General features: G+C 38.5%; 1 protein-coding gene across 1 annotated transcript; it reads right to left on the reverse strand.

Annotated features, from left to right (window-relative positions):
* Nucleotides 1–196: 196 nt before the first annotated feature.
* LOC117558703 (inactive sodium-dependent neutral amino acid transporter B(0)AT3-like) lies at nt 197–6269 on the reverse strand. The gene is made up of 12 exons (XM_034235056.1): nt 6128–6269; nt 4895–5035; nt 4073–4210; nt 3450–3631; nt 3263–3373; nt 3074–3186; nt 2869–2997; nt 1897–2053; nt 1575–1779; nt 948–1107; nt 677–839; nt 197–361 (listed from the first exon to the last, which is right to left on the reverse strand). The coding sequence occupies exons 1-12, from the start codon at nt 6267–6269 to the stop codon at nt 197–199; spliced, it is 1806 nt and encodes a 601-aa protein (XP_034090947.1).
* Nucleotides 6270–15617: the final 9348 nt, after the last annotated feature.

Genomic DNA, 15617 nt, shown 5'->3' on the forward strand with positions numbered 1-15617 from the left:
ATTTGTCAGGTTAGGTCCTAATAAATGTTAACGTCACAAATCAAAGAAATGTCTATATTTCAATTCGGCATAATTTATTTTATGTCAGCTTTCTGGCCAATTAGGATGTACAATTCCACAGAAGCAGGGACATGATCAGGATTATGTCATTTAAAAAAAAAGTTCCTGTGTTTCAACCTCGAAAGCCCCCATTGCATTAGGGACTATGTTGAACACGAGCAGAGGTCTTTTTCATTCTGCAGGAGATCAGTTTGTAGAGCGCCACCAGTGGGATTGAAATCACAGGTAGTAGACTGAGGAGGACGATTATGGCAAACACCCAGTCTGGATATTGCTTTGATTCCGTTTTTGGGAATAGTTCCTGAGGAAGAAAAATACAAAGAAGTCTCAAATGGGAAATTGTTACATCGTTGTGCGCTTGATATGAAGCTACAAATTCCAAAAACGATTAATTTTAACCTGCATTTATTTATTTTTGGATGCGCAAGGAATGCTCAAGAAGCTGTAACAACCACACTGACCAATTATGTGGATTTTAGCGGAGTTAAATACTCGGTTGCATATTTTTTACATATTTGTTCACTCAATTGCAGTATATCTTCCAAATATATTTCAAGCCTTGAATCAGATCTCTACACCCGAAACATCTCCATGTGACTTCCCTCGGCTTTCTTACATAGTCCGGGTTCCAAGCGAGATAAGAGGGTCGTTTCTGTGCCTGAACGACAACGTATGCAACCAACACCACCAGTAGCATTAACGGACTGATCACCATCCAGCAGGCCTTCCAGAAGATGTTGGGTTTCTTCCCAGTCATGAAATAGATGTCTTCACTGAACCTGTTGGAGGACACCGGGACAGGAGAAGAGGTTTCACACAATGAGATCAAAATTGTTTATAAATCTCATACATTTCTACAGAATATCAAAGAAGAGGAGAAAAGTTACCTTTTCATTCCATAGACATAAATGACTCCAATAATCTCAAAGAGTGCAACGATGAGGAGGGGTAAGGAGCCCACGTAGCCGTTAAAGATCTCAAACCAGTAATTCCCCGAACCCAGGGTGAATATGAGAGCCGTCGAGAAGGATATCAAACAGATGATTGCTAAAAAAAATATAGAGGAAAAACGTGTTTTCAGTGAGGGAACTAATAGGGTTAACATGTATTTCTTTATCTTTTGAACACCTTAACTTTACACTGTGGGCTAACTGTTCCTTACACAATGAAATGGCTATATAATGATGACATCAACTATAATCCACTGGTCTTTCAGGAACATGTAGGCTCAATTTACTTCACAAAGGAAGTGCCTCAACCATTGCACAACCAAAACACTGAGAGGATAGCCTTTGTCTTCCCCGGTTGCTATACCCAATTAGCAAAGATGATGAATATACGTTATTTGAAGATACTATCCCCAGTAGTGTAAATGGCAGACTATGGAAAAACCAAAGTGTGGGAAACAGAATGCAGTGTGTTGTTGTTGGTAGTTGCTAGACTCAGGAAAACAGAAAGCCATCAAGTTGTCTTTTCAACAGCGGCAACATCAATCATTTCCACTTAAAACTTGCCTGTTACGAGTTCATGAGGGATCCACTTGGGAAATAGGTTGAGGTCCTTGATGGGTGTGAGGACTGCTTCTAAGTTGCCAAACATGGACGACAGACCCAAGCTGAAGAGCATGGTGAAGAACAGTATGGCCCATATCTGTGAGCCTGGCATTTCTATCACTGCTTCGCTGATCACGATAAAAGCCAGGCCGGTACCTGATGCGCTCTGGGGGAGAAGGATGAAGGAGAGTCAAGAAACGAGGACTGTACATTTTTGACTGGCACCTCATGGAAAATTAGAATGCAGTTTACAAGATCCAATGTGTTTACACAGTTACATTACCTGGTCAAGAAATGTTTGCAAGTCACAGTGCCTCAGGTCCAAACCGGCCACCTCACCTGGATATGAACGATTTAGATACTTAAACCAGTGATCATAGTTCTCCACTGTTATGTTCTGGTCAGAAAACTCAAAGTGGTTGGTCAGAATCAAGATGTTTCTGCAAATGGGATTCCAAAAGACAATCTGCCTCAACGGTATTGGCAGGAAAAGAATAAGCTTTAAAATAGTTTCATGCTTCTTGTGGTCAGCGCACTACGGACTTTGCGCTTGGTCCCCACGAATGTTTCTGCAAACCCTGCCTGTTACATAATCTTGAAGGTGTATTGCCCGATGCTCAAACCCTTGGCGCACAATTACCCTTCTCGCAATTGCACAATTTTGCCATCTGCCACCCCCCGTGCTGACCAGAAGGAGCATGAAGCATTCATTATGCTGCATTCACAGGGTATCTGGTCGAAGGACAACGCATTCTGGATTGAAGAGGAAAACGAAATCTTATGGTCGTACGTCATACGCATGTTTGTGTCTACTTTTTGTTTAACTGCTCTTGTTATGCAGCTTCTTGTAATATGTAGGTAGGAATTTAAACTCTCGCCATGGTGCCAAAGAAGCACTCCTGGTAGAGTTGTTTTCTCTCAATCCCACTTTTCAAGTCTATCTTCCCTCCCTTTCTCAAAAGGGATCAAAAATATGTTTGAAAAATGTAAATGATTTCTACTACTGATAAAAAAGATTGGCTCCATCGTTGTCCAGATCGGCCATGTTTTCTCCCTTGTGTGAAGAAGCTTCGTAGGCTAGTTCATAACATCTTGTTGCCGAAGAAAGGCATCGACTTCTACCGTTACCATTGCCGGTATTTTCTACCGGATTCAACTTAATTTACTGTCCTGCTGTATTCCACAAAAATGTCCATCTGCATTATTCCATGTGAAAGCAGAATAACAATAACATTGAATATTTGTGCGTACGTACTCCTCATTACAGGAGTTGTAGGCGGAGTTAGCTTTAAATCCCAGGATGGAGAAGATGGAAATGGAGGCGTAGAGAGATGTGGCGCTGTTTATTGTTCCTACTAGAACAGCATCCCTTTCACAGTTGTTCCTAATGGACACAAAAGAGGAAACAATTCACACAAATTATCCCACTACTGAGGGAGGTCAAGTGTATCAGTCCTTACCTCTCTGCATTATAGCTCGAGAAAGCTATGAAACTTCCAAAGGCCACAGAGAGGGAAAAGAAGATCTGAGTGGCAGCATCCAGCCACACCTGAGGGTTCTTCAGGATCTCCCACTGCAGACAGTCAACACATCAGTTCATTGTGTCCGTCGGGTACTCTTGACATCACCTTTGGTAGCAACACACTCACATCAGGAGTGAAGAGGTACACCAGTCCATCAGTAGATCCCGGCAGAGTGAGAGCCCGGATCAGGAAAATAGTCAGCACCAGGTAAGGGAATGTGGTTGTCACATACACAGCCTGAAACAAGCAAACAGTACAGCCATCTTTAACTCTTGGTAACGCTTGTTTTTATTTTTTTCCCAGGAAAACCGACCTTCCCTATTGACTTGATGCCTCTGATAAAGCAGATGTAGACCACACACCAGGCGCTGGCCAGACAGATGACCAGCCACCATTGCAGGGAGCCGCTGGTCTCGATGTCAGGTGTGATGTTCAGGGTCTCACGGTACCAGAAGTAGTTTGCTGGAGTGCTCTTCACACACTCCTCATTATAGCCTGTAAGAATGCATTCACAAAGGACAATATTTGCTTAATCAAGACGGTTGTTGTGTACATTGGGTAAGACATGCCTTATTTTGTACCTGAGTTTATGTACTTTCTGAGATTAGTATGAATTTATCCCACAATAAAATACTTCTGCATAGGTTAAGACATAGGAACATGTAGTTCTTAAAACTGTTCCACCATGAGACAAACTTAATATCTTGGTAAGATTACTAAAAACAAACGAGACGATATAATAATGATCTTCTTTTATAGTACATTACGGGAGGACTTGCACACAGAGAACTAAAGAGACTCATACAAGACTCTTGATGTTTTCCTATGAAACCTGATCTGAAATGCCACATGGAGCCTAATAGTTAACCAGTCCTTGCATGTGTGATAATAGAACTGTAAAAAGCAGCTAGCGTGACTGATGGAGTTCCTTGTTACCTGTGAGGTTATCATTGACCAGGCACTGGCTCCAGGGCAGGGGGTTTTGGAAAGAGTGAAAGAAGTACCACATCGCCCAGGCCAGGAGCGTGTTGTAGAAAATGCTCACCAGAAATGACACTATCATGGAGGCAATTCCTACACAAATACATGATAAACAACATATTCAATATCACAAAAAACATTTTGGTAATACTTACTCTATCTATAATCGGTGAATTAATATGAATTATTACATTTCATTTGGCAGACACTTTTATCCAAAACGACTTACAATAAGTGCATTCAACCAGGAGGGTACAGAGTAACAAGAATCATGTAGGTACATTAGCTTCAACAAAGCCAAACCATTTAAAGTGCTAGTACATTAGCTTCAACAAAGCCAAACCATTTAAAGTGCTAGTACATTAGCTTCAACAAAGCCAAACCATTTAAAGTGCTAGTACATTAGCTTCAACTAAGCCATTCCGTTCTACGCGCTAATACCTTAGCTTCAACTAAGCCAATCCGTTAGTGCTAGTACATTATTACAATATGTAGAGATTTCATTGGCCGAGGTGCAGTCGGAAAAGGTGTGTTTTCAGTATGCGACGGAAGATGTATAGACTTTCTGCTGACCGGATGTCGATGTGGAGGTCATTCCACCATTTAGGAGCCAGAACAGTCGTGTTTATTATAATGGTTGAACTTGTGCATTGACTAGTTTCTGATGGTCCATTAGAAGACACCAACTAATTTCTAGCTTTAGATTAGCTATTGAAATAATGGAGAATCTGTCCAAAATAAATAAATAAATATTACTAATAATTATCTTCTACCCACCGACTCCCCCCAGCAGGGGTGAGATGGATTTCCAGACGCCGATGCTGCCCATGCGGAGCCTCTGTCCTATAGCCATCTCCAGGTAGAGCAGAGGGAGGCCCTCAAACACCAGCGCTATCAGGTAGGGGATGAGGAATGCACCTGAAGACATCAATTACAAATGTGACTATCAGATAGACAAATCCCATTATTTCCATGGTTATCCAAGTGACAAACCACACAAGTGGAGAAGTATAAATAGCCAGTTAAAAAAATAAGACATTTGGCTGAATATACGACACGATATGAATGTAGGAAAAAGCTTGTCTGTTGGAATGAAGTATTTCAACGAATATGTGAAGATTATAGAGCTTATCCGTGGTGGGCGAAGTGTTCAGATCTTGTACTTAAGTAAAAGTAGAAGTACCAGAGTGTAGGAATACTCTGTTACAAGTAAAAGTCCTGCATTAAAAATGTTACTCAAGTAAAAGTATTAGCATCAAAATATACATAAAGTAGTAAAAGTAATCATTCTGCAGATTGGTCCATTTCAGAATAATATATGATATGTTTTTATAAATATTGATCATTAAAGTGTTCTCAAAGCTGGTAAAGGTGCAGCTAGTTTTAATGACTTTGTATACTAAAGGGTAACTTGTGAATTTACTCCAGGTGGAACTAAAGTCTGATTTAATGTGTTGATTATATTTAATATCATTAATCAAAATATGTAAAGGTATTAAATAAATGTAGTGGAATTTAAGTTAACGATTTACCTCCGAATTGTAGTGGAGTAGAAGTACAAAGTAGCATAAAATGTATATCAAAATTGTACTTAAGCACAATACTTGAGTAAATTAGTTACTTGACACCACTGAAGCTTATGCACATTTTGAGTTTCTAGCTCTTCATAATTTACCTGAAACTACAGTATGAGGAAGTACAGGGTTAGAGAGTTGATCGTGAACAATCCCTGATGATGAGATGGTCGATCATACACAGAAAATATCTACCATTTTGTAAATGAATGGCCTAGCCTATTTGTTAATGACTAATTGTACTGAGGCAGAAAGAGGCAAGTGTTTCTACAACTCAATTTGGTCTCTCATTATAGGATAACATGTCTGGAATACAGTAATAAATACGTGATATAACTTTTAAAACTTTAATGGCAAACGTATTTAAACTATGGTTTGGCGTAAGAGGGAAATTAAATGCAACTCGTATGCAGCCTTATATATAATAGCATCTAACCTCCTCCATAGATTTGGCACAGATAAGGAAAACGCCAGACGTTTCCAACTCCCACTGCAAAGCCGATACACGTTAGCAGGTACTCAGCCTTGTTGTCCCATTTGGGTCTCTCCTCCACCTCAGAGTCTTTTGTTTTGGCCATTCTTTGCTGGTTTGCGAAGTTCCAGTCCAGGACACAACTCTTCTTAAAGTGCACACACGTTTTAATGTTTAGCTTCAGCGATATCCAGTGCTTCTCTCCTCAGTCTAACTCTAAAGTGGGCTGTCCTTTAATGTCCTTTAAGATTTATTGTTTTGTATTTTAAATGCGAGTGTGCTAAGACTTAGATTAATGAGTAACATGATGATGTGGAAATGTCACACTGTCCTAAAGGGAGCAGTATGAGTCAATTTAAAAACGCACCATGATGGTTGTGTCATGACGGAGACGTATGTATATTCAAAATGTATTGTTTTTATTTGACTTTTTGAACAGACGAGACATCAGTGTTACAGCAGTCGAGTCTGCATTTTACAGAGGTAACACAGGTGTATCTGTAAAAGGAGACTGCTCACTGACCCCGAGATGCAGAACGGGGTTTCAGATGTTTTCCTTATATGCAGCAATAATAAAGCCATCATGTCTGCACTTCCTGCCTGTGACATTGATCGCAGGTTCACTCTTCTCCTTTGCTATTATTCTGCTGTTAATTCATAGTTACTCTATAACAATTAAAAGTTATACTGTGTTACACTATCAATATTGATTCCTGGAAGTAGGTTTGTTGCTTTAAATGGTTAAAGATGTATGTAATTGCTAACTGGCCTCCGTTTTTGGAAATACCAAGATAACACATGAATTTCCAGAAATGATTGGACCATTATACTGTAGAAACTTTCCATCTCTCTTTTTTTTTAAAGAGTAGTTCAGCAAAAGAAAACAAAGGTTACATTTGTCATGATACTTCCCGCTCCAATTATATTATTGCTTAAAAATATATACAATGTGATAATTTCCACTTCTTTTTTCACAGTCAAAACACAAGAGATGTTGTGTAATGTAATAATAATCATTTTTAATTACCTTAGTTGGTTATTGGCTAATGGTTACAAGCCATAAAAACGTTATGACATCATAAAGTGGCCAAAATCGGATCAGCTCATTTTCAGACAGGTTTTTATATAAATGGATCAGGACGAAAAGAGAGGGAATCTTTTTTTCCCTGAAACTTTCAGAATCTCTTTACACAGAGGGGACACATGTTGATGTATAACATACATGAAAAAGTGGATTTTGCATAATAGGTCCCCTTTAAAGAAAACTTGCATATCATATACACAGATCATGATGCATGAAGCCAGCCAGCTTCTTTGTTTTCTGAAGATCTGTTTGTCTTAGTTGACTCTGAGGCTCCGTCCACAGAAGAAACACTTAACTTCTAATGTTGTTTTTTATTTTCAGAGGAATTAAAAAAACGTTGGCTTATTTATAGGTTTGCTTAAGCATCAGATTCAGCGCCATGATATGAACTAACACATCCTCAGCAGCAGAGGGCAGTCTTTCTGTATTTCAGACCTTTCCTGCTTTTACTGTAAGTGTTATTTTCCTCTCAATAATGTCCTGTAAATGTGTGATGGTGAATTACCTACTTACATATCCCCCCCAGATTTAGACAAACAATTCTTAACTATGACACACATTACTTTACGGACTGTCATGACTTTAGGAAATCGCAGACACTGCATTTTTCACTGAGTTTATATGTTAGTCATTATTTTTTCTTCGCAGTAAAATTGTTGCCGGAAACCAAAGAAGATATTTTTAAGTAGAAGCGCAATATGCTTTGCAGTTTCTGTAAAACCAAACACAATTGTACCTAAAGTTACATTTCCCTTCAGTTACTCTTCTACCACTTTTGTTTCTCTTTGCTCTCTTTTTTTTTTTTAAATAGCAGGGTGTAGTCAGTTACATAACTATAGTTGAACTTATTAAATGAAAATGAAAAGGATTTAATAACATTCATGATGATCCTTATTTGCAGAACACCTTTCAAATGGACACATTAAATCAATTCCATGGTTATAAGAATCAAGTAAAAATACGTTTTAAATAAAATTATGCATAAAGAAATTATTTGAAAGATTATACTGACTGTTTCAAAGCCAGCGGCCTGGAACAGATAAAAGACGTCTGTCCGAGTATCTCAAGCTTGCATCATTTTAGAAGGTCAGTCGGAAAGGTAAGGCTACTCAGAACCTTAAAAGTAATCAATACGATCATAAATTATTTCTTAAGACAAACTGAAAGCGATCATGCCAAGCTACATTTTAATTAAAGATAGATTTTGCGGGAAGATGCCTTAAAGTCTGACGGCTTAGGGCTGTCCCACGGTTAAATCATCAAGTGCCTGAGGGCTCTTTTGACGACATTTTTAGCCATTTAGGCCAATTTCAAATATGTTCACATTTCTGCAGACTGTGCCTGAGAATCACACCCAATTCATAGACTTAAAGGACACCAGGTGAAAAACAGAGAAAACCGCTCATGGGTGATCAGTCTGGCATGTTGAATCTACACAGGAACCTGATATTAGCGGTTTTAAAAAAAATATATATTATATAAGGTTAAGAGATACAGATTTAACATGATTCAGAATGTTTTGTTTTGATAACTTGCACAATCTTGTTTGACAAGGTGGGGATCGACTTTCACAAAGACCTTGAAATGTTGCTTCTCGTCAGTGATAATTATATCCAGTAATATTGCGTAAGGGATTGGGCTTTTGGATATGTTTATGGTATCTTGTAAACTGAGTGAAACCCCACCCCCCCATTCCTTTACTTTGTACCTACCTCATAAACATTCTTGGAGACAACTCCCAGTGTAGCATGGGTGAATCATATTTTTCCAAAGGACAAAGTGCTCTTATTGTTTTAGGTAAAAACCTGAATTTGGACTTCCTCTAACAAGCGACCGGGTCACGTTACTAATCAACATGTTGAGTATGCAATATGCAAGGTGACCAGCCGGAAGTTTCTCTCAAACATCAACTGGTCAGCGGTTGTAAAATCAAGGTCCACAGTAAAAGAGGTTTTCACTGTTGACGTTTCACTTTAAAACATAATGGATTAACAATGGAACTGATTGATTGCGAATATGACTAAATACAGACGGCAACATTTAAAAACTAGAGAATGCAATTCCTGAAGAAATTGCTAGTGGGAATGCTTTATGCTGAAAATCTGACGCTAAACTGCTATGCTGAAATGTAATGTGTAAGAAGAAAGTGAAGAATTTAGATTGAAATGATACATGAAGACTGGGGCTTGAATGTGTGATGAGAGAAGAAAAGAAAGTAAAAAGGCTTGGAAAAGCAGCAGAATATTTGAACTGCAAACTTCTGAACTAACTTGATTGCGAATGATCTGTCGCCATGGCAACGGCATTTGATGACACCCCATAATACGCTTAGATGCGTTGATGGCTGCATCGTTACCAAACCTGTGAAGTTTTGGGGCGTTTGGAGCAGTTTCACTGAAGTTATGAGAAAGCCGTGTTTCATGGCGAGCATTGTGTTGCCATGGCAACGGCATTTGAAGAAATCTCAAACTGTCCCGTAGATGTCTTCACGGCTGGACTGTTAGCACACTGCTATCTGAAGTCTGCTGCTCTGAGCATGTCAGTTGGAGTGAGGACATCATCGTGTTCCATTACACAGGTGTTTATAGTTGAGCTAACGAGCTCTGTAGAGATCACAGGTTTCCATTGTTCTGAATGAGAGATAAACCTCTTACATGTGAACGTTTTGTGGAAGAACCGTAACAGATATCTGTGAAATTTCAAAACGTGAAGCATGTCAAGGAAGTTGAGTATCTGAAGTGTAATTTTTGTGTACTTTCGGGTTAATAATGTGGCCTTTTTGGCAGTTTAACTAAAGGTGTGCGGCTGCTACCGTGAGGAAATATCAGCCTGAAATTACAATGGGCTTTAATGGAGGAATGTTGAAAGTATTTGTCACTTCATGCCCTCAAGAAGTATTTTGTTTAATTATTTGGCTTAATTATTTGCCATTTTTCAAGCTACGAGATGTTTTCCTACGTTTGTCATGTAAAATTATGTCTCAGGAATGTAGGGTTTGGGAATTATGGCAATTTAAAAAAAATATATGAAGGCATATTTCAAGATGTTCTACCCTCTAGCTGTGACATCACGCACTCTAGTTAATGTTAAAATGTGAAGAAAACCTCTTTAACAAGGTCTGAACAAGGTTTAATATCTCTAAAAGTAAGAATCAGATTTAAAAGTTGTTTTACATGAATAATGTCAGAAAGATGTGTAACATTTTAAAGTCAGAATGAGGTTTCTGAGTGAAAGTATGAATGAACAGTTAGCAGTTTAATCGCATGAAGATTTGTTGAAGTCTGAAGATTTTCTCCGTTAAAAATTTGATGAATTATGGATGTATCTCTGGAATTATGAAAGTTATGAATGAGAAAAGTAATAGCCTGCGATTCCCGACCGAGCTGAACATTTTGATGTTAGAACGGTATTTCTGCGATGTTCAATGCGGGAGGAGAAGAGGGCCAAAATACCAGCGGAATAATAATAATAAACTTTTCGTCCATAGCATAACAGATAGTTGGAATGCTGTTAACAGCATTCCAACTAAATTAAAGTATTGTCTATTGTTAATCTTGCCCATGTTTGGTATCTTGTTCAATTATAAATGAACCTTTTCTTTGAGTTTACGTTCAAATGATTTGCATTAAAAGTCCCCCATTTTTTTTTCTTCTATTTTAGTCACTTTTATATAATTCATTGACCTTTTGATATTCTAACCATATACTAATAGGTCCGGTTTCCTTTTCAGACCGATCCTCTTCTAGAAACCTAAAAGATTATTTACAAACTGGTTCTGCTTCACGGATGCACTGTAAACTTTAGTGTTCACAAAACATCCTAAACTAGCACTTTGTATTATTTAGATGAATTACAGTCAAGAGGGCACTGCAAATTATTTGTTTTCTTTAATCACCTAAAGCAGGGCTATTCAATTGGCGGGCCAAATCCGGCCCCGGGGTGCTATTTACTGGCCCTTTGAGTATAATGTTGTTTTGGGCCAGAGTGCCTTTATTCCAGAGAGGGTGTTACATTGAGAGATAGAGGGGAAGACATTGCCTGAAAACTTTAGCAGGCTCGGGTTTCGAACCCACCTACTAGCTACTGTAGTGACAACTCCTGTCATTTATTGCATCTCTGCGTGAATGATTAGTTCATTTCACCTAAATTAAATCAAATTAAATGATGTTGATGGTTAAATTAGCTTCACATGTAGGCCTACTGAGTCTGAACTTGCCATTTAGATCTATAAAGGTCTTGGGGCTATGTTGTTTGATTTAATTAAACACAATATATGCACTCCAATATGTTGTTGTACTGTATCTGAAGCTCTTAATATGATTGCTCATATTTCAAGCCATCTTTTTCCCGGCCCCTTGCTTTGGATCATTTTCATCAACCGGCCCCCATTCCAAACTAATTGAATAGCCCTGACCTAAAGTATTGAAGTACAGTTCAGATGAACACAAATCTTCACACAGCACTTAGTTCCTGTTCACCCCTTCTAATAAATCAAACACAGGGTGGGTTATTAATCAATAACAGCACTGAGCTGAGAGCTAATTGTGCCGGTCTTTATCTCATAATGTAAACAGTTTAATATTCAGGGCATGTCTTGTGTTTTCACTTTTGTGTCCATCTGTGTTTTATTTTTCTCTTTTAAGTCGATGTGTGTGCGTAGAGTTTGCCCTTTGGTCAGACGGTTGCTAAGAACCCAGTCTACTTCCTGCAGATGATATTAGATATGGAGTAATATATATATATATATATATATACAGTGGGGCAAAAAAGTATTTAGTCAGCCACCAATTGTGCAAGTTCTCCCACTTAAAAAGATGAGAGGCCTGTAATTTTCATCCTAGGTATACCTCAACTATGAGAGACAAAATGAGAAAAACAAATCCAGAAAATCATATTGTCTGATTTTTAAAGAATTTATTTGCAAATTATGGTGGAAAATAAGTATTTGGTCAATAACAACAGTTTATCTCAATACTTTGTTATATACCCTTTGTTGGCAATGACAGAGGTCAAACGTTTTCTGTAAGTCTTCACAAGGTTTTCACACACTGTTGCTGGTATTTTGGCCCATTCCTCCATGCAGATCTCCTCTGTGATGTTTTGGGGCTGTCGCTGGGCAACACAGACTTTCAACTTCCTCCAAAGATTTTTTTATGGGGTTGAGATCTGGAGACTGGCTAGGCCACTCCAGGACCTTGAAATGCTTCTTACGAAGCCACTCCTTCGTTGCCCGGGCGGTGTGTTTGGGATCATTGTCATGCTGAAAGACCCAGCCACATTTCATCTTCAATGCCCTTGCTGATGTGCCTGAGAATCACACCCAATTCATAGACTTAAAGGACACCAGGTGAAAAACAGAGAAAACCGCTCATGGGTGATCAGTCTGGCATGTTGAATCTACACAGGAACCTGATATTAGCGGTTTTAAAAAATATATATTATATAAGGTTAAGAGATACAGATTTAACATGATTCAGAATGTTTTGTTTTGATAACTTGCACAATCTTGTTTGACAAGGTGGGGATCGACTTTCACAAAGACCTTGAAATGTTGCTTCTCGTCAGTGATAATTATATCCAGTAATATTGCGTAAGGGATTGGGCTTTTGGATATGTTTATGGTATCTTGTAAACTGAGTGAAACCCCACCCCCCCCATTCCTTTACTTTGTACCTACCTCATAAACATTCTTGGAGACAACTCCCAGTGTAGCATGGGTGAATCATATTTTTCCAAAGGACAAAGTGCTCTTATTGTTTTAGGTAAAAACCTGAATTTGGACTTCCTCTAACAAGCGACCGGGTCACGTTACTAATCAACATGTTGAGTATGCAATATGCAAGGTGACCAGCCGGAAGTTTCTCTCAAACATCAACTGGTCAGCGGTTGTAAAATCAAGGTCCACAGTAAAAGAGGTTTTCACTGTTGACGTTTCACTTTAAAACATAATGGATTAACAATGGAACTGATTGATTGCGAATATGACTAAATACAGACGGCAACATTTAAAAACTAGAGAATGCAATTCCTGAAGAAATTGCTAGTGGGAATGCTTTATGCTGAAAATCTGACGCTAAACTGCTATGCTGAAATGTAATGTGTAAGAAGAAAGTGAAGAATTTAGATTGAAATGATACATGAAGACTGGGGGCTTGAATGTGTGATGAGAGAAGAAAAGAAAGTAAAAAGGCTTGGAAAAGCAGCAGAATATTTGAACTGCAAACTTCTGAACTAACTTGATTGCGAATGATCTGTCGCCATGGCAACGGCATTTGATGACACCCCATAATACGCTTAGATGCGTTGATGGCTGCATCGTTACCAAACCTGTGAAGTTTTGGGGCGTTTGGAGCAGTTTCACTGAAGTTATGAGAAAGTCGTGTTTCATGGCGAGCATTGTGTTGCCATGGCAACGGCATTTGAAGAAATCTTAACTGTCCCGTAGATGTCTTCACGGCTGGACTGTTAGCACACTGCTATCTGAAGTCTGCTGCTCTGAGCATGTCAGTTGGAGTGATGACATCATCGTGTTCCATTACACAGGTGTTTATATTTGAACTAACGAGGTGTGCAGAGATCACAGGTTTCCATTGTTCTGAATGAGAGATAAACCTCTTACATGTGAACGTTTTGTGGAAGAACCGTAACAGATATCTGTGAAATTTCAAAACGTGAAGCATGTCAAGGAAGTTGAGTATCTGAAGTGTAATTTTTGTGTAGTTTCGGGTTAATAATGTGGCCTTTTTGGCAGTTTAACTAAAGGTGTGCGGCTGCTGCTGTGAGGAAATATCAGCCTGGAATTACAATGGGCTTTAATGGAGGAATGTTTTTGTCACTTCATGCCCTCAAGAGGTATTTTGTTTAATTATTTGGCTTAATTATTTGCCATTTTTCAAGCTATGAGATGTTTTCCTACGTTTGTCATGTAAAATTATGTCTCAGGAATGTAGGGTTTGGGAATTATGGCAATTTAAAAAAAATATATGAAGGCATATTTCAAGATGTTCTACCCTCTAGCTGTGACATCACGCACTCTAGTTAATGTTAAAATGTGAAGAAGCTGTTAACAGCATTCCAACTAAATTAAAGTATTGTCTATTGTTAATCTTGCCCATGTTTGGTATCTTGTTCAATTATAAATGAACCTTTTCTTTGAGTTTACGTTCAAATGATTTGCATTAAAAGTCCCCCATTTTGTTTCTTCTATTTTAGTCACTTTTATATAATTCATTGACCTTTTGATATGCTAACCATATACTAATAGGTCCTGTTTCCTTTTCAGACCGATCCTCTTCTAGAAACCTAAAAGATTATTTACAAACTGGTTCTGCTTCACGCATGCACTGTAAACTTTAGTGTTCACAAAACATCCTAAACTAGCACTTTGTATTATTTAGATGAATTACAGTCAAGAGGGCACTGCAAATTATTTGTTTTCTTTAATCACCTAAAGCAGGGCTATTCAATTGGCGGGCCAAATCCGGCCCCGGGGTGACATTTACTGGCCCTTTGAGTATAATGTTGTTTTGGGCCAGAGTGCCTTTATTCCAGAGAGGGTGTTACATTGAGAGATAGAGGGGAAGACATTGCCTGAAAACTTTAGCAGGCTCGGGTTTCGAACCCACCTACTAGCTACTGTAGTGACAACTCCTGTCATTTATTGCATCTCTGCGTGAATGATTAGTTCATTTCACCTAAATTAAATCAAATTAAATGATGTTGATGGTTAAATTAGCTTCACATGTAGGCCTACTGAGTCTGAACTTGCCATTTAGATCTATAAAGGTCTTGGGGCTATGTTGTTTGATTTAATTAAACACAATATATGCACTCCAATATGTTGTTGTACTGTATCTGAAGCTCTTAATATGATTGCTCATATTTCAAGCCATCTTTTTCCCGGCCCCTTGCTTTGGATCATTTTCATCAACCGGCCCCCCATTCCAAACTAATTGAATAGCCCTGACCTAAAGTATTGAAATACAGTTCAGATGAACACAAATCTTCACACAGCACTTAGTTCCTGTTCACCCCTTCTAATAAATCAAACACAGGGTGGGTTATTAATCAATAACAGCACTGAGCTGAGAGCTAATTGTGCCGGTCTTTATCTCATAATGTAAACAGTTTAATATTCAGGGCATGTCTTGTGTTTTCACTTTTGTGTCCATCTGTGTTTTATTTTTCTCTTTTAAGTCGATGTGTGTGCGTAGAGTTTGCCCTTTGGTCAGACGGGTTGCTAAGAACCCAGTCTACTTCCTGCAGATGATATTAGATATGGAGTAATATATATATGTATTTAGTCAGCCACCAATTGTGCAAGTTCTCCCACTTAAAAAGATGAGAGGCCTGTAATTTTCATCCTAGGTA

The sequence above is a fragment of the Gymnodraco acuticeps genome, unplaced genomic scaffold (genome assembly GCF_902827175.1).
Source record: "Gymnodraco acuticeps unplaced genomic scaffold, fGymAcu1.1, whole genome shotgun sequence".
In the NCBI taxonomy this organism is placed as follows: domain Eukaryota; kingdom Metazoa; phylum Chordata; class Actinopteri; order Perciformes; family Bathydraconidae; genus Gymnodraco; species Gymnodraco acuticeps.